Source organism: Scomber japonicus, chromosome 14 (genome assembly GCF_027409825.1).
Source record: "Scomber japonicus isolate fScoJap1 chromosome 14, fScoJap1.pri, whole genome shotgun sequence".
Lineage (NCBI taxonomy): Eukaryota > Metazoa > Chordata > Actinopteri > Scombriformes > Scombridae > Scomber > Scomber japonicus.
The window spans coordinates 15,944,721-15,965,964 of record NC_070591.1 but is presented as its reverse complement, the minus strand read 5'-3'; the positions used below and the strand labels follow the sequence as shown (position 1 = coordinate 15,965,964).

Genomic DNA, 21,244 nt, shown 5'->3' with positions numbered 1-21,244 from the left:
CAGTCTCTTTTACAGATGGCCAGATGCAGTATTTTACTTTCTTGGTTGATTTGAATATTAATATTGTGCCTGTCACTCTCTCTTCCAATCCAAATTCATCCATTTTGGCATGATTTAGTTTAGTTTTCTGTCTGTAGTCCATGTGCTTTGGGAGCAAGAGGCGGGCTACAAAAAAAGAAAGACAGTGTGGAAGTATTTCAGAGCCCACCTGCTTTTTGCCCTTATCTCATCTGCTTCTATCAGTGACCATGTTTTATAAATCTGTCAAATCTAGAAGTAAATTAACTCTGAAATGCAGCCTTCTCCAGCATCACCATCTTTGATGAATTATTGAAAAGTATTGAAGAAATCTCTGTAAATTAATACTCGTTCTTTATATGATACGAAAAAGAACTGCAGGAGCATTCATAACAAAGTCCTACATAGTTATTTCATGGTGAGGTGGTTGTGTACATTCAAATGTTTGTGTGTATAATAATAAAAGTGTCCTCTCTGACTCCTCTCCTCTCTCTACAGGATTGGCCTTCTTCTTCTGGGAAATCCTCTGGATAGAGAGACCACTGATCAGTACCGTCTGATTGTCACAGCCTCCGATGGCAACCCTGGAGGGGTGAGGCACAAACCTCTTTATTAAACTATGGGCCTCAAACATTAAGCTCAAATAAGAAATTCTCATACAAGCTCATTTGCTGTGAAATTTGGCTCACTGAACCAAAGTGCTTCATCAGCATGGAGAATCTAATGCATTTGAACTCTGAGTTTAAAAGCTTTGATTTTGTCACAGATTCATGAAATCTATGATTGTACTAGGAGTCAGGAGCATATACTATATACTGTAGATAATCTATGATTTTGTGGTTTTGAGAACCTGCTGAGTTCTGCAGTGGGGGTTCTTCACTGATTGATAAAAGCCACCGATAAGGAGACTGCTGTGACTACAGTTTTGAAAGGGTTAAGAGGTTGTTTTGAAAGTGTTAAGAGGTTTTCCACAGCACAGATGTGTTCACTGGGAGTCAGGTCAGGTCTGTTAGTCAGTTCCACTCATTAAGACTTTTACTCAATTACCAGGGCTTTGGTGAAGTACTACAATACATTAACATAATGGTTTTACTGGAAAATGCCAAGTTATTGAGAAATTATTGTAACTCTTTCCTGCACATAAAGTTTTAAATGCACTAAGTTTGATCACTGGTTAAATGATATTTGCTAAGTGTTTCCTCCACTTTTTACATATGTTGTAAAAATCTTGTGTGTAGCTAGCTTGAGCTAGCAAAACAGTTTTACCTTACAGATATCGAACAGTTAAATATCCCAAGGATCATAACATCTGATCTCTTGGGCTTTGCTTGGATTTTATCATTGTTTGTTGATAAGCTAAAACATTATTCTGTAATATTTTGGGAATGTGATGCCGTTATTAGATAGAGTAGAGAGATGTCAGAAAATTAGTGGAAAAAGAGAGGGCAAAAAACATCCTCGGATGAACTGGGACTAAGGATGTAGAGACTCATGATCGGCATCTTAACTCGAAGCTAACTATATGGTTGGGAAGCATTCACTGAAATGGATCAGGAATAAGAGGAAGGGCCAAATTAACACATGAATCTGAACACACTCTTGTAGAAAGAAACATGAATGTTGTAACTTGCTATTGAGTTTCCTTTGTATCTACACACACAGTAGTTGGGAGAAGACTCTTGCTGTTTCAAATGGAATGCTATTTTGTAAAAGAGTTCTGCAGTGATTTATTATTGCACTTCCCAAAAGGTAGATGACTCCATTAAAATGGATTTTTTTTTAGATGGTTAAAATGGAATCAGCAGAGACAGAGATGACCTGTCTTTTAGTTCCCAATATTTTTCAAGTTCCAAAAACACTGAATCCTACATTTCCCATAATGCTACTTATTGCATGTTTTAATTAGGCTGTTTAGCAAATGCAAATTTTAAACTATAGTCCCCAAGTTGAGATAACCCTGATGGCATAATTTCACGTCATTATGGTTATTTTCTCAGAATTGACTATCTTCATCTAGAGCAACAGAAAAACAGCATTTCCACTGAGTGTTACTTACCATGACCCCTCAGAAAGAAAAGTCATCACAAGCATTTGCGAGATTTGAGTGTTTATACTCCCTGAGCTGTCTTTTCAACTTTGCTGAGAAACAACAGACACTATAACTGAATGTGAATGCTGGCTGCTTCACCTCCCACTGAGAGCTGATAATCATATAAACCGTCTTAATTTAATTAGACATCACCTCAGTTGGCTCTGCATTTGCAGCTGTCTGTGTTCCAGGCAGAGGTGAAATGCGGCATCCTTTTTAAGATGCTGCGTGTGATACATAATGAACATTAGCTGATGAGCTGTCAAAGAAGTGATGTTGATTGCCACCCCTCCCTCACCTGCGTACACATAAACACTCGGATCGACGGCTCCGTTTCATCTGCTGGCAGGCTAAGTGTGACGGTCAAGTGGAGCTGTATAAGAAGTATATATGCCGCTGCTGTGTCACACAGTACTTGTGATTGCCCCAGAACTGTAGGGGGGGGGAAGGGAGGGGAAGAGCAGGCGAGATGGACAGCGACAAGGTCAGGAAATAAAGAGCAAACAAATCAAGAGCGTGTAAGATGTGGAGTCACCTCACAGAATGAGGTAAGCACAAGCTGGTGCTCTTTGTCCTGATATTGATAGACAGATTGTACAAACTGACACCCTTTACCTATATTGTGTGTGTGTGTGTGTGAAGGAGAAATAGAGGGGGAGAGGGAGAGGGAGAGAGAAAAACATCTTGGTCACAAAGTAAATTACTGCCCGACTCGAGCGGACTAAATGTCACTGTTAGGAGGAAATGCTGTCACAACAGGAGGGAAGTTGAATGAGGGAGAAGCAGTAAAGGGTGCAGGAGGGTGCGGAGATGGGGAACTCATTCAGCGAGACGAACTACTGCGAGGAAGGCTGGAAATAAAAAAGATCAAAATAAGCACAGGAGGAGGGGACGGATAGAAGAAGGCGACAGAGAAAAGGAGGGGGACACCAGGGATTTGGATGTGTAATTAGCACAGAACTTGGTAACCATGGGAACTTGCCACAAGGAGCCAAGCAAGCCATCTTCCCCCTGGCTCTACTTCTCTTTGAGTATAGTCAAATCTGTATGCTAGCAGGGACTTTTTTTTTTTAGAAATTCATACTTGTTGAATTTTAATTCTTACATCCTCTAGCATATGAAACAAATTGTGCTCATCTGTTTGGCCAATTCAAAATTTGTATTCTCAACACTGCAAGCTGCAATCATAACTGCCAGGCAGGCTCAGATGCTGAAAACTCATCCTGGGAAGCTTGATAAAGCTGTTCTTCTTGCCCTCAGAGGAGGGAGTACATGACTCCTAACAGCCTGATCATATCAGCAACTGTAACATGTCTGCTGGTCAGGGTTGTCACTTGAAAGGCAAAACACCATCAGCCACTTCTGGATCTTTCAGACAGCAAGGATAGAAGACGAGACATCACAGAGTTCCATCTATTTCATGTTAAATAAATAATAGCAGCTCGTTAATCACAGTTGTGGCTGTAAAGGTAGGATTTTTCCCTTTGATAAAAACACTCACACCAGGATGGAGATCTTAATTGGCCTTAGGTTTTCTGTGAAATGAAAAATAAGTGGATCACATCACCACACTGATAGTTTGTTACATCCCCTCGCATCCTTGGTGTAATGGTTTTCAGCATGGATTACCATGTGAGCTCGTACATGAAAGTAATGATTATGTTTGTCTCAGATGCTAGAATAAAAGAAAACAACAATGCTGAAGGAATTCCCAAAGAACAGAAGATGAAGGTGACATTAACTAAGTAATTTTTTTCATGACATACCTCTCAATGTCTCATCTGGCAGGGCAACTTCAAACTACTGTCTTCTGGGACATGTTTTTTTTTTGTTTGTTTTCCAAGGACTAACTCCTCCCACAACCCGCCCATCCTTTCTCCTCTAAAAGAGACTATTTACTCCATTATTGTCATGCAGTTTACTCCCACCGAACCAAAAAGATTATATACAGTAGTCTATAGTGCATACTCAGCCATTTCTCTATGTTGATTTATAGGAGTTCTATGGGTGGGTGTACTGTGTTATTGCTGAAGATTTGAGAGCAGGAAAAAAGTGCACACTCTGGCTGTATATATGCTTTTCTGTTTTTATATAGATGACGTTTCGTTGATCGCGCCTTCATCAAAATCAACAATGATAGTAGGGAAGAGCTGGTGTATTATATTGGCCACACTTTGGTGACACATCAGATGGTGATTAGACAATCATCATGAACCATCAGGGTGACAAAATCTATCAAGAGGACTCAAGCAAATTAAAACTCTTATCACACAGTGACAGGAACTAAAGCCAAAGTGACAAGTACTATTATGTCACATACCACATATAGATTTCAATTTTACATGACTTTTTTATTATTTTCAAAATACATGTATTTTCTATTCGATTTCTAATAGAGAGATAGAGTTAAACATCAGCTCTATATTAACATTATAAACAACTTCATCTAAATATCAAATGAATAAAGGAACATTACAAAAATCACTTGAAGTCATAATCTATGTTCAATTCATGAGGTGACAGAGTTCTCAGGCAGTGGATTCAATAGTTTTCCCTCCTCATTGTGTGAAGGTTAAAAGCAGTACTTTGGTACACAGTGGCTGCAAATGAATGAAACACATGAAATGAATTAAGACTAAACAGACCTTGAACATTCACAATACATATATAAGATCATTTGCTTCAAACATTTGTAAAATATAGTCTACAGTTATTACACAATGCCATAAAAAGAGTTAGTGTTTATATAAGTTTGTTGATGAACTGAATTCTGTTTCCTTGGCATGTTGAATTGTTGTTCTAAAAGTGTATTATCAGGGAAAGGAAGATGCTGAATCTGATTTCTTGTTACTGAGGCTTACAACCTTGTACGGTTTTCTTTTAATAATAACCATCAATGCATCTGCCCCAACAAAGATTGCCGAAGGATAATGCCCTCTTAATTAAGTTTTTTTCTTAAATACAAAAGAATGGCAGAATACTGTGTTCCTGTGAGTGTTAGTAGTTTTGAGTTTTATTTTTTAGTTTCTTTATGTGTTAACAAGACTAAGGGTCTGATTTACTAAGATCCCAAATAAAGGGTACTAAATTGCGTGCACGGTATAGAATAGATCGCGCATTTCGTTTGCGTGTGTTTTGTGGGTGATCTACTAAGAATAACTACGTGAATGAAAACAGGTGCAACAGGGTGGAGACAGCAGTATTTAAATGAGGGTTTTGCGTGTCTTAATGGAGAGTTTGGACGAGCAGAAAGCTGCAAGCACAAAATGAAATATGATCAGGTTCTAGTGGAAGAGGTTGACAAATATATTGAGTTATGGTATTATCTTGCACAGTTGAAAGACGCAAACCTCAGTATGCAGCGTTAGTAGATCAGCTTGCACATTTTTTGCGGGTGATGTCAAGTTTGCACACATTTTTACACACGCAAACCTTTAGTAAACCAGGCCCTAAGAGTCTACAGCCATTGTAACGACCTTTGAGACTGTACTCGGGGACAGGGAAAATATTGTACAACTTAACATTTTGACCCATAATGATGCTAGATGACAAGTCAGGGGACATGAACATACCAAATTTGATGACACTCCCTCCACTATTTTAAAAGGCAGGTCAACAAAGTCTGTAGGGTCCTCTGAGGACTGTGCAAAAGTTTCTGGAAATCCATAGTTGAGATATTTCAGGCTGGATGAAAGTGGTAGACCGCTAGTGTGGCTAAAAATGTAAACATTTCCAGAACCCACTTGTACAGTCTTCTTTCTAAAGCCTGTATCTGATCTCATTTCCTTGAGGTGAAATGCTGACAAAAGCTTTGTCATCCACAGATTTAATCAGTGCCCCTTAATACTTTCTCAAAAATCATTGGCAGAAAGAGTCAGCACTAAGGGTGACTATGTCCTTGTGACAGCATTGTTTACTCAGTATTTGCAGTGTGGCATACTTTTAAAGGCAGTGTATTTATTCAATTTGATATTTAGTTATTGTTTTAACCAGTGGGCCACAGAAAGGCTGTTGTGATAGTGACAGCACAGCTGATGGAGATCTGAATGAAATAACCATGAACAAGTGCCAGCAAATCTGCCTTTACAGTATTAGATATTACCTATTTTTTTTATCTCTGACAACTGAAAAGCATTACCTTGATGAACTTGACGTTTCAAATAATCCCTTTACACATTAAATGTAGAGCTACTGTTCTGAATGATGCAGGTTTTTATGTAATGGAATGAATTGGAATTACATTTTTCATAAATTATGAATTAAATAAAGTAGGACCCTACCACTTTTGCTAATCAGTTCCTAGAGGAAAACCTAGCTTTGCTCAGTTGGCAAGGCCTCCTGACTTCTTTGCTTAAATTAATAATATATTTGCCTTCAATTTACCTGGAAAGTTGATTACATTTTCAATGCATATTATCATTTTTTTAATGTACAGATTGTGGCTTTGAATGCCAGTACTTTCCCATGAAGGTCGTTTCTGAAGGATATAATCCACTTTTTAATATTGTGACCTTGTTTGTTGTTACCACTCATAAAAACATAGCTGCTACTCTGTACTGTTTATCTAGAGCACCATAGTTCTTTTTTGTTTTTGTCTTTCATCTATTTTTGTTCATCTTAGTTTTGTCAGGGTCAAAAGTCCTCTTTAAAATCATTATTTCTCATTAAATTGTGTTAAAGTGAGATTTTACCAGTGGATCCTTTTTGGTGCTGATGCTTTACAATTTAAAATTTCAAAACTTCAAAGTCTTAGGTAAATTATATCCAGATTCATGATTATATTTCTTTTTGGTTTAAATTGTGCTTAATGTATTTTTATATAATGCATGTAGTTAAAAAAAACAAAAAGAAAACCCAACTCTGGTCTTAATTGTGCTTCGTTTTTTTTTCATCAGACCTCCACTGCCACTGTGAACATAGTGGTGACTGATGTCAACGATAATGACCCAGAGTTTAATCTCACCATGCCCACTAATTTTACTGTCCAAGAAGAACAGGCCAATCTGTTTGTGGGACAAGTCCTGGTAAGTGTTTTGTTTTTTGTTTTTTTCTTTTTTTCAAACATCTGGATCACCTGTTGTTTTCTCAAGTATTGTATATCCACATGTTACCACTGAATACCTCCCTTCCAATTGTTGTGTATCCATTAAAAAAATGACTTTCCATTTTCCAACACAGTTGATCTTGTTGGACAGATTTGTCACCCAAAGCTGTTTCCCTGTTGACTGGCCTGGTTCAGCTCCACTGAGCAGTTTTCTAATTACTGTTGCAGATTGATTGGCGTGATGTTTGTCTGTGGATTAATCATGAAACAATGCAAGCAGACAATGTATGCACATACATGCCCACTAAGCGGCAGATGAGGCAATAAAATCCAGTTGTCTTGGTTTTTATTGCCTCAATTTCTCCTACAGATTCACTCTCTTACATAATGACATGCCTAAATCCCCCAATTTCCTCCTGACTCACTGTTTTGAAACAAAGTTTTGAAACTCAGAAACAATAAGTTACAAAATATTGAACCAAAAGAAGTTTTGAGGGATTTGCAGGGAGTGTGGAGAACTATTACAATATCAGATGCTGTATCTTCCCATTATAAGAAGGTTTGCTTTGGGTTTGGAAGATTTCTCATCCACTGTCCTTATGTTAGAAAATATTAAAAGAACTAAAATGGAATGAATATTGTCTATAGTTAGATAATGTAATAATAGGTTACCAAATAGAATATGTGAAGAAAATAAGGTAAATAATTGAGTGAATTGTGCTGTTGTGCTATTTGACTTGTTGATCTAGTCTATATTGGACAACATACAGTATAGCACATTTTGATCAGATTATCCATGTCAATTTGATTTCAAGTCTTTGTCATGTCCTTGTAAGTGCTTATGCAAACAAAAAATTCCAGCTGACACCAAGGATAAACAGTTTGACAAACAAGATAAACAAAGTTTGTCAGCTTTCAGGACATATATCTACATTTTTTTTATCATTAGCCATCCCATTCCAGTTTTTCATAGGGTAATAACATGGACTGCCAGTAAATGCTGCAAGTTTATGAACTGTGAAATAAGACAAAAGGACATATGAAGAAAGCTTTGTGTTTGCATGAGGTAAAGCTACTTTCAGTCTCTCACTCCCAAGTGTTTCCTCAGAACTGCAGCCAGAAGCTAGATTGGCGCTTAGCCCACCACGCCCCTCCCCCGTCCTGCTTCGAAAGGTTCTCTCAGCTGGTGCCTGGCCAACTAGAGCTGAGACTGCCTTTCAGACTGAAAAGAAAAGTGCATTGAAGTACTTTGCTCACACACAATCCTGCTCTCCATGCACATACACATAGAGAGGCAATAGCTTTGCCTGTTGTAGCTGATCAAGAAGGGATTGAGGTTTTTTGTCAATGCAACACTGTTCTATAACAATGTCATGAAATAAGAACAATCTCTTCAACACTGGTGACATATTGTAGTTACAAATGAGCCTACTTACTTCCATAACAAAACCATGATTTATACATTACATTAGAAATGTATCTGATGGTGGACTGTAGACAAACTTCTTTTAGACTACTCCTTTTATGATAAATCTTGCAAAAGAGTGAGATCGCTCCACCACAGTTGTGTGGATGAGACCCATATACACTTTACTTTTTCTCCAAATGATTATACTCCTATAGCTTAACTGTATCAGTGTGTTCTGCAAATAAACAGCTGGGTGTGATTTCAGTTAAATAATGACAAGAAAGGGATGCTGTAATTCTACATTTCAATAAGGAGGATGATTATTATTGCTTCTTTGGGCTGCAGTATAACAACTTAACACGATAACACAATCAGCCTTTTATCATCCAAAAACTGCCAGAATGAAGATTTATGTCCTCACACATGCTTTGATCTCATGTGGATACACAATTATCAATGCTGCTGATAGACTTCTAACAGGAGCCAGGCAAACCTACTCTTAAATCTCAACAGTGGCTTCCAGGTAGTCTAGTCTAGTAGATTTTAAAGTGCTGCTGTTAGTTTATGAATCACTTAATGGCTTAGGACATAAATGGAGTTCAGATATGCTTGAAGGATAAAAACCCAGTAGGTCCCTTAGATCTGAAGGAAGCAGTCATTTCATAGTGCCTAGAGTCAGAATAAATGTGTAAATGTGTTAAAGCTGCCTCTATACTGCACAAAGATGGAAACGTCCTGATGTTCTTGAATTCTAGCCTTTTTTAAACATAAATTTAAAAAAGAAAATTTCCACTGCTGTTATAAAATGAAAATATCGGCGAATTGAAATGGTTCAATAACCGTACAGATTCTAATTTTATTTATATATTTCATTTGATTCAGATATAATTGGGTTTCCTTTTCATTATCATTTAAAATCTTGTTTTACTTGATTGTTAAGACTTTTATGCAATTTAATAGATGCAATAGAAAAAGGCATGTTGATTAAATAAGAAGGACTTTTGCAAACTTTAAATCTCTTGACATGAAGTGGAAGCTGAGCTGAGCACTCTTGTCACAGTTAGGGGCTAGTTTATAGACTCTTACAAATCAAACCAGTCACAATGCCACTATTATTTTCTTTAGCTGTCCACCTTCACCCAATTTCAAGTATCTCTTTAACAACTTCTTTCTGGTTTGTCTCCTTTGCTTAATCCTCTCATGGTAGAGAAACATTTAATCATTTGTTAAGCAAAGAGCACATTTTTGCATTTTAGGAGGTCATGGTCATTGCACAGTGTTTTTGGAGAACATTCCCTTTGGTGTGAGGAGCAAATGTTTGGTCTGTTTGTAAGAGGTTGTTAAGTGTTACTGTAAGATTTTATTTATAGTTGCAGGCAAAGTGCAAGAGGGATAGACTACTCAGAGATAAAAGCTCTGGTCTCTGGAGTTTAACCCTCCTGTTGTCCTCCCGGGTCAAATTGACCCCATCTCTTTTGACTGTTCCTTCCTTCCTTCCTTCTGTCTTTCTTTCCTCCCTTCCATCTATCCTTCTTTTCCTTCCTTCTTTCTGTCCTTCCTTCCTTCCTTCCTTCCTTCCTTCCTTCCTTCCTTCCTTCCTTCCTTCCTTCCTTCCTTCCTTCCTTCCTTCTGTCCTTCCTTCCTTCCATCTATCCTTCTTTTCCTTCCTTCCTTCTGTCCTTCTTTTCCTGCCTTCCTTCTCTCCTTACTTCCTTCCCCTTTTCCTCCCTCCCTCCCTCCTTTCCTTCCTTCCTTTTCTCCTTCCTTCCTTCCTCTTTTAATCCCTCCCTCCTTCCTTCCTTCCTTCCTCTCCTTACTGCCCTCCTCTTTTCCTCCCTCCCTCCTTACTCCTTTACTTCCTCATTCCTTCCTTCCTTCTTTGCTCCCTTTCTTCCTCCGTCCCTCCTTGACCTGAGACAGAGTCCGTCTAAGGTGAAAATGAAAGGAGTGTGTAGGAAAAAAGATGTTGCTGCCTCTTATATCTGTCAATCTTATGAACTAGATAACACACCTGACATTTGAAACTCTGCATGCCAAAGGTAAGAAGCAGACGAAGGTAGTTGAGCTGGAACATGGTCACCTTATATACACCACTATTACTCAGTGTTTCATCACCCTTCTCAACAGGCTGATAAATGTTCTTCAACTGTTAGCTCTCTCTCTCTCTCTCTCTCTCTCTGTGGGCCTAGATAATGTTTTGTGATGTGGAGATTTTTTAGGAGCTTTGAATGCAAGTGCATATCTGTTACAAGTAGGGTTTGAATATATTGATTCCAATTCTATTTTTTTGATATAGTTCTTATCAATTCCTAGTTTCAATTCCAATATGGTTAAAAAAAGATTGAAAACTAAAATAAGTAAATTCTGAATCTTTTTAACTGAATATTCATAAAATCAATGCACACAATAAAACATTAATTTAAGTTACTGTACATATTTACATAGCTGCTAAATACAGACTTGAACAGCTTGAAATCACCTGCTATTTGTGTCTACTTTTTTAACATTATTTCACACTTAAATGTGATCATGTGTTAAGGTTAAATCATTCTTCAAGGAGGAGTAATAATGCAGCCAACTACAAAGCTTCAGGCACTTGTGAAGACGACTCCAGTGCAAATTTATAATAATATTAAATAGCTTAATGCCAGCTCTAAAACATTTTGAATTATCATTACAGTAATTGGAACTGGTTCCCACCTGTTCTTATTTTACACACACACCCACGTAGATTAAAGACGATTTACACTATAGGTTATCACAATTTACAGCATTGCTTGTGCTAATAGAGTCATTTGTTCTGTGACTGACAAATCCTGCACCATGCAAGCCTGTTGTGTTTGCTCAGGGATCCATAATCTGAGCATCAATATGACCAGAGGACAAATCGATCAGCATTTGTTTCAGCTGCATCGTGAAAGCATCATGTAGGCTTAATAGTAAATAGAGAGGCTGTTGAACATCATGTATGTTTTTGCTGTGCTGAGACATCATTTGACTGCAGTTTAAGTGGGAAATCCAGGCAAAATTTGAGGTTTCAGCATTGAAGCAAGACACACACAAGATGAATAGGCACTTTTTGTAAATGCAAAAAAAAGGAGAGAAACAAGCTACTGGCCCCCAGCCAACAGTGTACAAAGAAAACAAATTTCTCAGTGTATGCAGATACATATTAGAGGGCTCTAAACCTGCAACCACCTGATCAAGCTGATTTATGTGCTGCAACCACCCGCACCTGCTGGATGTTTTACTGCTTCCACCTTCAAAGTAAACCAAGCCTGCCCATAAGCTCACAATCAGAAGTCTGTGCCAGTTACCACCACTAAATGATTCCTGATTGGAAAAGTCTCAAGCTAGAGATGTCAGATATGATTTACACACTATCACCAAATAGCCCAACGATTGCCAGATAATTTGGTGCTGTTCTTGTGGTGAGTTAGGCTATGCACTTTGCACCATAGCATTTGAACATCTGTGTTTGTCATGATCAACACCTGCTGCAGGTCAGAGGGCAGCTCAAAATCTTCCACTGTTCCTCATAGAATTTTCTTTTCCCCATCTCTGTGCCACATTGTCCTTACTTGCTCTGAAGGTTGAGAAATGATTTCCAACAGACAGATGAAATGTGGCTTGATCTCCCTCTGTCTTCTTGTGAGTCACCCCTCTCTTTCTCTCTTTCTCTCTCTTTCTCTCTATCTCAATTACAATGAAGAATTACCACCAGACTGTGGGAGTATGAATATAAACACAAAGTCGCATACAATATACACATGCATAATAATGTCTTATCTTCAGGGTAATTCAGCAACTCACTTAGTTTTGCCCTGCAGAATCACCACAGCCTCACAATATAGCACTGTGTGCTCCTCTTAAGTTATTCATTTTCTCTGACCTTTTTATTTTACTGTCTGTGTTTAAAGAATTATATGGATGATATTAAAGGCTGATTTAGCATTCAAGGATTTCCTTTTGATGAGATGCAGAGTTTGCATGAAATAGGTTTGTGGCCTTTTGAACCCACGAATGATTACTCATGAGTCTGTGACAAAGACTCTAATCTCACTATGAAGAACAGGAAATGAGACTCAAACCTATGAGAGTTGTTTCAGCTCGGTTGCGGCACCATAGCTTACACAGGATTGTGCTTGAAGCCTCTGTAAATATTTAAGGCGTTAAAATAAAGCCAAGCTCTAATGGATCATGTAGTGGATCATCAAACTCAAAACAGCTGCCGTCTGCCCAAAGGGAAATTTGTCTGCATTTAAATTTTAATATCTTTTATTCATATACTGCATATTTCTGAATGTTTGTCTGTCTCAGGTATTATTGATATAGGTAAATAGATTCTCAGTGTTTCCTACAGGTTGTTGATTTACCTCAGCAGCATCAGAGGGGAATGTTGTTTTTTTTGGTGACTTTTTATTGAGGTTTGAGCTCACTACCTGCCTTTTTTTCAGCATACTAAAAGTCATTCAGTACACTGTAAGCTAATGGCCACAATTATGCCTCCATCTGATTCTCAAGGCTGTATTTTATGCTTTACACCACTTTTCAAAAATGAATTATGTTCACTGTAGTTCATTAAAATGCAATTGTTGCAACCTCAGCAAAAACCACAAGTGTCAGACATCACATCAGCCAAACTGAAGCCAAACAAAAGACTTGATCTGATCTGTTTTTATAGAGTGTCTTGCACATATATTAACGTAACATTGGACATTTCTTTTAATATTCCTACACTGCATACACAAACACAATCACACTGACAGAACTAACAGAGCCCTCTCATCATTTTCTATCTCCCCAGGCCACAGATCCAGATGCAGGGGCTAATGGCCAGGTGCAATACCGGATCGTGAATCATCCTGATTTGTTTACAGTCAGTGCTAATGGCAGCATCTACACAAAAGTGCCACTTGACCGGGAGCTTAGGAGCCAATATGACTTGGTGGTAGAGGCTTCAGATGGGGCAGTGGACCCACGACGGACCACCTTGACCCTCTCAGTTCACGTTAAGGATATAGATGACAACAGCCCGGTCTTCTCCCAGGAAACTTATGTGGTGAACGTACCCGAGAACAGCCCTGTTGGAACTGTGGTTTTGAAGCTAAGTGTAAGTGTGGGGTTGTTTTTGTTTGTTTTCAGTTGTCTCTTTCTTTCCATCCCTATATGACTCCTGTCTCCCTTTATATCATGTAGCACGGCTGTTTGAAGTCTTTTGACTTGAAGTGCAGGCAATTTAGTATTTAAAATGTCAGCTATTTCCAGATGGAAACATTTACTCAGGCAGAAACATACACAGCCTTTCTATGCACAGCAGAGAGAAACTTTTTTTTTTTTTTGCTACTATCTTGACAGCTCTCTGGGCATTTCCGAATATGACATGAAGCTGAATTTTACAAAGTCATAACCAGGCTTTTTTAGAGGATCATTTTTCCATCTCTTCTGACAAACATTAATGTAATGCAATTTCTGCTAAACTTTTCAACTTGGTGGAATCTGTCTTTGAGTAGATTTGGCACTGTCAAATAATGGTATGCATGTTTGCACCAAAGTGAAGTGTAACGAAACCCAGTGGATGCAGAGCAAAGAGTAAAGGGGCGAGTAATTGCTGGCATATTGTGAGTGACATTTCTCACACAGAGATAAAGCAAGAAGAGAGTTAGAAGCAGGTTGAGAGTGAGGGGTTTGATTGACACAGGCACTGTGACACCATTAATCTCCTAGGCAACAACACCTCAACTCTAAACAGGGGTGGCTGGCAAGACCTCAAGAGTAAAAGTGAGCTAATGAGTGACCTGAATGTATTTTATCTTTTTTTATAACACATCAATGAATAATTCTTTGTGTGTGTGTTTCTGTACATGGAGGGCACATACCATACTGGATCCTTTAATCTCATATTGAAACCTAAGCCTTTGCAAATTACATCTACTTCAATGGCTGTGATTTCATGCAAAGAGGACCAACTTAAGCTTTCCTTTGCTTAATTTAATCAGAACCTATTAATGATTGATGTAAGTAACCCCTCTAGCATTGGAATTAAACAGAAAGACAGAAATAAAACATGAATATTCATGCAATTCCTCAAATGTAAGTAGCTCTCACTCCCCTTCCATAACATGTTTTTTTTTGCATACATATTTTCTGTTGTTTCTAAGGTACAGTTCTGTAATTGTTTTATTTGATTTTCTGCTCACCGCCTTCTTCCTCCTCTTTACAGGCGGTGGACTCGGACCTCTTCTCCAATGTCACATATCGGATCAAGACTGAATCGGCCAGGCAGCTGTTTTCCTTGAACCCTGTCACGGGAGAGTTAGCTGTGCTGCAGACCCTGGACTTTGAGGATCTGGCAGCTATGAGTATGGGGGCCTCTTACACTTTCCAGGTGGAAGCTGTCGACCAAAGAGGGGTCATGCCCCCAGGGCAAGCTACCGTCACAGTCCGCATCACGGTAAGAGCCTTCAGATGGTCAGCCCACCACAACCATCTATCCTCATTGTCCCTCAGAAGCTGCAGCACTGACATTGAATAAGTGGTGAGCTATTAGAGTTTAACAGCAGTAGTAGCTCACATAAGATTGGGGGCATATTGAACAGTATTGCATCTATGCTATTTGTGATGTGAAATTCAGTATTATGCCATTCAGCACCAAAGCTGAATGTGTTTTTGTAAAACATGGTTTAGCCTCCGGACCTGTCTCCTTGTAGCTTCAACAGGGCAAAGAGGAATAATGGAGAGGCACTGCTTTCATGCACCCAGTGCTATTCCAGATCGAATGACTCATTAGCTTTGTGTCAATTGCGTCAGGTTTTTCAGGAACCCTTTCCAACTTTTCAAGATATTAACTGCTGAATCTGTTATATTGTTATACCAATACTTGTGTGTGTGTGTGTGTGTGTGTGTGTGTGTGTGTGTGTGTGTGTGTGTGTGTGTGTGTGTGTGTGTGTGTGTGTGTGTTAAAGGGTGTGTGTTTTTATTCTGAGTTATTCTGGATGTGCATTTGTTTCAAAATGTGTGCCTAGACATATTGTTTTTCTGTGTATGAATTCAGTCCACCCTTAGTAACTGTTTTAAAGTCTGCAGAATTAAGCTCTTCATAGTGGGAGGAAGGGCCTTAGCTCATTCAAGCAGTCTCACCGCATGGTCTGCCAACCTGTGGAGTGAGTTTGTCCTCCGATAAGGGCAAGCTTTGTTGCACTGTTCATGCTGTCACCCGGGAACAGTGTTTGATAGGATAAGACATTGCACAGCCACTGATATCAAACCAATGTCTGCTATTTGAAATGGCAGACATGAATTAGAATGAGCCTAATGGATTCACACAGGCTTCTCAGGGACTAGAGATTGAGTCGATCCCACTGATTCCACTTTCTTCCTCATATAACATCTCCAGAGGGTTATTTGAAGTCGTTTGTGTTTGATTTCCCCTTGTATTGTTTTGTTGTCGTCTCTTTCGTCGCATGCCTTGCAGTGATGGATTTAGTGTCCTGCGTGTCTTGCTGTTCTGAATGAGTCTCCCAAACTTTTTTTCCTCTATTCTTGCACTTCAGAAATGTATGACAGACACACAGTTTTTGTTTGGATATGGGTGTGTGCATGGATGGAGATATAATATGTGTGCATACTTGAATCATACAACAGGATGTATGATTCAAGAAAGCTCAAGTGTATCTTTGCATGCATCTTGTTCACAGCTTCATTGTGAACTCTTGCAGCACATGGATCAGACTTTGTTGTTCAAAGCAAACTGGATCATAGATTTTCTGCTAGGAAACAATAAACCTGTGTATAGATCAAAGTGTGGCTGCCCTACACCACTGAGTTAACACAACACATACTGCTGCCCATGGCTCAGTCAAAACAGTGGAAAGTAAAAAGAAAAGTCAAGAGAAAAGAAGATCAGGCTCTAGCAGTTATACTATAGAGTCAAGCTATTCCTGAGAGATGTGTGAATGGCTCACTGAGTTCTCATTCTTGCACAGCAAAGCAAAGATTGCAAAGTTAACAAGGTTTCATTCCTTTGCAGGCCCACAATAAGATATGCTGTGTATTACTTACAAGGAGAGGGTTATTAAAAGCAGTTATTAAAAGTTTACACTGTGTGCTAGGGAGCTGTAAATCACCAAATCCCAACAAAACTGTTTTATCACATAAAGGGAGTCTCATGCACAAAAAGAGATGAGATAAGAAGGCAGCATTTTACAACATTTTACATCAGCTGTTGTAAGGGCCACCAATGGGATTTCTTTTTCATATACCATGTTTTTGATCAGTAATGTGCTAGACCTTTTGTTCCGTTAGATATCTTACAACTTGATGTTGTGTGTGTGTGTGTATTTCCCAAAGGTCCAGCTTGTAAAATCTCATTGAAAACTGTTAAAACATCAGACATTCAATTAGGTCAGAAAACCCTCTGTCAGGCGCCATTATCTTGAGATTTCTTGAGCGATTAAAAACATTTTAAACATAAGTTGTTTGCAACCATCCAAACCTTTAATACAGTAGAAAGCAGTTATGAGTATTTATTTCTTTCACATTGGAATGGTTTTGTTTATTAGTAAAGATAAGGTAAACACAAAGAGTATTTAAATATGAGACAAATTATACCTACAGTAATACTGTACATGATAAAAGGCTTGAAGAAAAGGACAATCAAAATAGAAAAGCTTTGTATTGGTCTAATTAACACACAATTTCCAGTTACTATTTTATGTTTTAAAGCACAGAGGACAAAACGACACTGCCAGGGTTATGGTGAATTACTGCAGTAGTAAAATCTCCCTGAATCCACAATAACTTGCTTTAAGTGTTAACTAAAGTCAAACAAAGCAGTAGCTGCAAAATCTGCACTGCAGCAATGTTACTCTTTAAGCATGCAGACAACTTTAGCACAGTTTTCTGTGAGCACTTCTTGTCCACTGGAAGGCTGGACATTTCTAGCCAATTACATTCTTTTTTTGTTTGTTTTTGTTGTTGTATTTTCATAGTGAGTTGATTTATTGTAACGTGCCCAAAATAGACATGTTTTTTGTTTCAATGCGAATGTTGTTTTATAACTTGTTTGTCTGGCTCCTGTACTCTGTATTGCTTTTAATATCAGTTATGCCATTTAAAGGTATCATATGTAACTTTAGGCCTATGTTATATATTTTGTCTGGTTGTGTGTACATTATTCCACCCTTTTTTCCCCCTTTTTTTGGAGAGAAGCACACCCCTGCAGATAATTCATCTCTTGATAAAAACCTCCTGAACAATGGTGGTTGTTTAATAATGTTTTTTTTGTTTCTCGTGCTACTTCACAAAATCAAACGATTTTTTAAATAATTTGAATTGAGAGAACTATGGAATTATGGAAATGTAAATCCAAAACAAGTTTTAAAAAATGAAGCAGCAGGCCCCCCTCCCTAAAAGACATTTAGACCTTTTAAATGCCAAATCTTATCTGTAACCAAAATAATATGCTGGCCTTCATGTGTACCCTTTCTATTTAGAGTAACTGAAAATGTTGAACTATAATGACCCAGTAACACTGGCATATAACTACCACATGTGTGTAAGCTGACCACAGTTACAAATAGCTCTAATAGTTAACTGTTAAACCCACATTCATTGCACCTCTTCTTGTTTTTAGGACATGAATGACTTCTCTCCCATCTTTAGCCACGATCTGTATAAGGGCATGGTGGCACCCAATGCAGAGAAAGGAACAGTCATCACAACAGTGTTTGCCGACGACCAAGACCCACCAGTAAGTATACACAAATACCTCTGTCACACTTCAAGTGTCTGTTTAAAATATGCAGTGCATATAACATTGGTGTTTCAGTGTCAAAGCACACAAAGCTTTTTTAATCCATCTGTGTCTCCTCTCAAAACATTGTCAGATGCAGCATGTCACACGATGCATTTTAAAGAGATTTCCATAACTCCAGTGCACTCATTAACACAGTGTGTATTTTCATTCTGCACCAGTGGTTCTAATTGTAAGGGTTCTTGTTTAGCATCCTCACTTGTATGATTCATCTACCGGTTCCCTCAGACAGCGTCATGCTTCCTCAGACTCCTCTACCTCTGTATATCTGAACAGTTTCTCCCGGGACTCAAAACTCAAAACAACTTTATTAATCCCACCAGGGGCAATTAGGGGCTGGAGCTATGAAGTTTTTTTCCTCTCTATTTTGTTTTTTTGTTTTTTGTTTTAATCTGGAAACCAAAGGACAGAATCACACAATGCAGTAGAGAAGTGGTGACACCCAGCAGAGACTAGAAATTGTATGACTGAAAATGAGGCAACAAAGGAGCACTGGATGCCTTTATGTCATTCAACCCAGCTGAACTTTTATTGGCAGTAGCACCCACCTTAATATTTGATAACACATGGTGAGTCAGCAGTCTTCTTACTTAGTTGTTTGTTTTCCTTTATAGAGTCTTCATCAAACTTTAAACTCTTATAGTGCTTTGGTTATTTCTTTTTTTAATTTATTTGCAAATTTTCACAGTGAAAATAGGAATAGGAATCCGCCCCCCTGTTGCCTCCGTTTTGCCCTAATGGCTTCCGATTCTGAATGTATTTCTTTTAAATACGTATAGACTTGATACTTGTTATTTGTGGTTCTTCAGTTGGCAGGATCTCACCAGGGCTGGGTGAGCTTATGTACTCTCTGCAGCACTTAAACGCTGAGGGATATGGATCCCTGTCACTCTCAGCTGTGGGTGGTAGAGCATCTTCAGAGTGCCACACTGACTGCTGTACATCTTACTTTCCCTCTCAGAGGGGAACTCTCCCTCCTCCTGCTTTGTTCCCTCTCTCCCTCCCGCTCTGTCTCACTGTCTATGCAGCTCTGAAATCATTCTTTTTAATGTGAACGCATGCCTTTCTCTCCTATTACAGGATTTTACCCAGAACAGTTCCTATTGAGAAGTATTGTTCAGTAGAAAATAACCAGCAGTGCTGGAGCACAAATAATAGGCACAAAATTGTCATTATGTGATCATGACTACAGTTGTGTGGCATGTAGTGTGTGCGAGACATTGGTGTGACTCAGGAAAATGGTTTGACAGACAGAGGGATTAGATTTCCTAACAGGGGCAGACTAACCCAGTCTCTTATTGACCTGGATTTGGAGCTCAAAGCACTTTGTTGACAGGATGCCTATCATAGACACCTCTGTTTGATGGAACAGGGCTACTGCTTGCCTAACACACATACAAATGTGCACACCCACACTCTTCCTCTATTACACAGGCTCATGAACAAACCTGCACACATAAAAAGAGACAGAGAGGAGAAGATGCACTCGAGCTTGTAGTCTTGATGTGACAAATATGAGCTCTGAAAAATTTCTGTCTGAAGGTCATAATTGCTCATTCCCATTCTTTTATTTTGTGTGTATTTTGGATGGAAAAGTATCTACCTGGAGAGAAGTAATGCTAATGGATTTTTTTAAGTTACTGTATTTTTGGCATTGCAAGTCAACCCCATAATGTCAATGTTAATATCACCCTGAATGAAAGAGGAGATCACCATGGAGACAAATGTTCCAGTAAGAAGCTTTATTTTGCATCACAAGAGTTGAAGAGTATGTTATTTATGACTGAAAGGTTTTTTTCTGCTGTTGTGGTTTTCATCACAGCAGAGAAATTGTACTATTGCCATTTTAAAAAAGACAAAGAAAATGTTTTTTCTTTATAATCTTGCTTTGGTGGCCAGCTAGTACTGCGTAGTAGTATACAAAACTTTTGCAACATCTTAACAAATAACATTTTGGTCACTTTTTTTAACTGAAAAGATGTAAACACAGTCTATGGGAAAAAACACAATATTATCATCAAACATGAATGCATAGCTACTTTTTATGTCATTAATTGAGCAAAAATAGAAAAAAGTAAAAATATTTTTGTGGCATGTGCAAAAGTTCAGGCACCCTAAGAGTTCATTTCTGAAGTCTCAGATTCTTTTAACAAGGTGTCAGACTTTAATCAGCTATTTGGGCATGTCACCAACTGTCATTAGATGCCAGGTGGTGCCAATATACTCTGACCCTTCAAACCTTATGCAAACACGCAGCAACTCTGAGTTCCTCTAAGCAGCTGTGTAAGATTCTAAAAATGAAAGTTATTGATGTCCTCAATGCAGGGGAAGGCTACAATACAAGAAGATAGCAACGCCTTGTCAGCTTGCCTTTTCCACAGTGCAAAATGTAATTAACAGATGGCAAGTTAGGACAACTGCGGAGGTCAAGATGAGATCTGGTAGACCAAATAAAGTCCAGAGAGAACTGCTCATATGCTTAGAAAGGCAACTCAAATCCCCCATCTGACTGCAAAAAACCTGCAGGAAGTCTCAGCAGGCTCAGGAGTACCATTGCACATGCACCATTCCACTGTGCAGCTCATCATGAAATCCAATGACATAAGTATGCAAAGGAACATCCACAGAAGCCTAAAGCATTTTGGAAACAAGTGCTGTAAGCTGATGAAGTTAAAATAGAACTCTTTAGCCACAATCAGTAAAGGTATGTTTGGAGAATAATAAGAGCAGCTTTTCATGAAAAGAACACCTTACCAGCTGCTAAGCACGGGGGTGGATCTATCATGCATTGGGGTTGTGTTGTAGGCTATGGCACATTAAATAGGTGGAGGGATCCCACTAAATTCCAGCAAATTCTGAATGCTAACATCC

General features: G+C 38.6%; 1 protein-coding gene across 2 annotated transcripts in view; it reads left to right on the top strand.

Annotated features, from left to right (window-relative positions):
* Positions 1-21,244, top strand: part of pcdh15a (protocadherin-related 15a) — a 149,222-nt gene that overhangs the window by 70,885 nt on the left and 57,093 nt on the right. For both annotated transcript variants that reach the window (XM_053333387.1, XM_053333386.1), the window contains exons 17-21: positions 517-610; positions 7,003-7,131; positions 13,367-13,672; positions 14,783-15,013; positions 18,194-18,310. In XM_053333387.1, the coding sequence (XP_053189362.1) occupies positions 517-610; positions 7,003-7,131; positions 13,367-13,672; positions 14,783-15,013; positions 18,194-18,310 (877 nt within the window). The remainder of the gene's footprint in view (positions 1-516; positions 611-7,002; positions 7,132-13,366; positions 13,673-14,782; positions 15,014-18,193; positions 18,311-21,244) is intronic.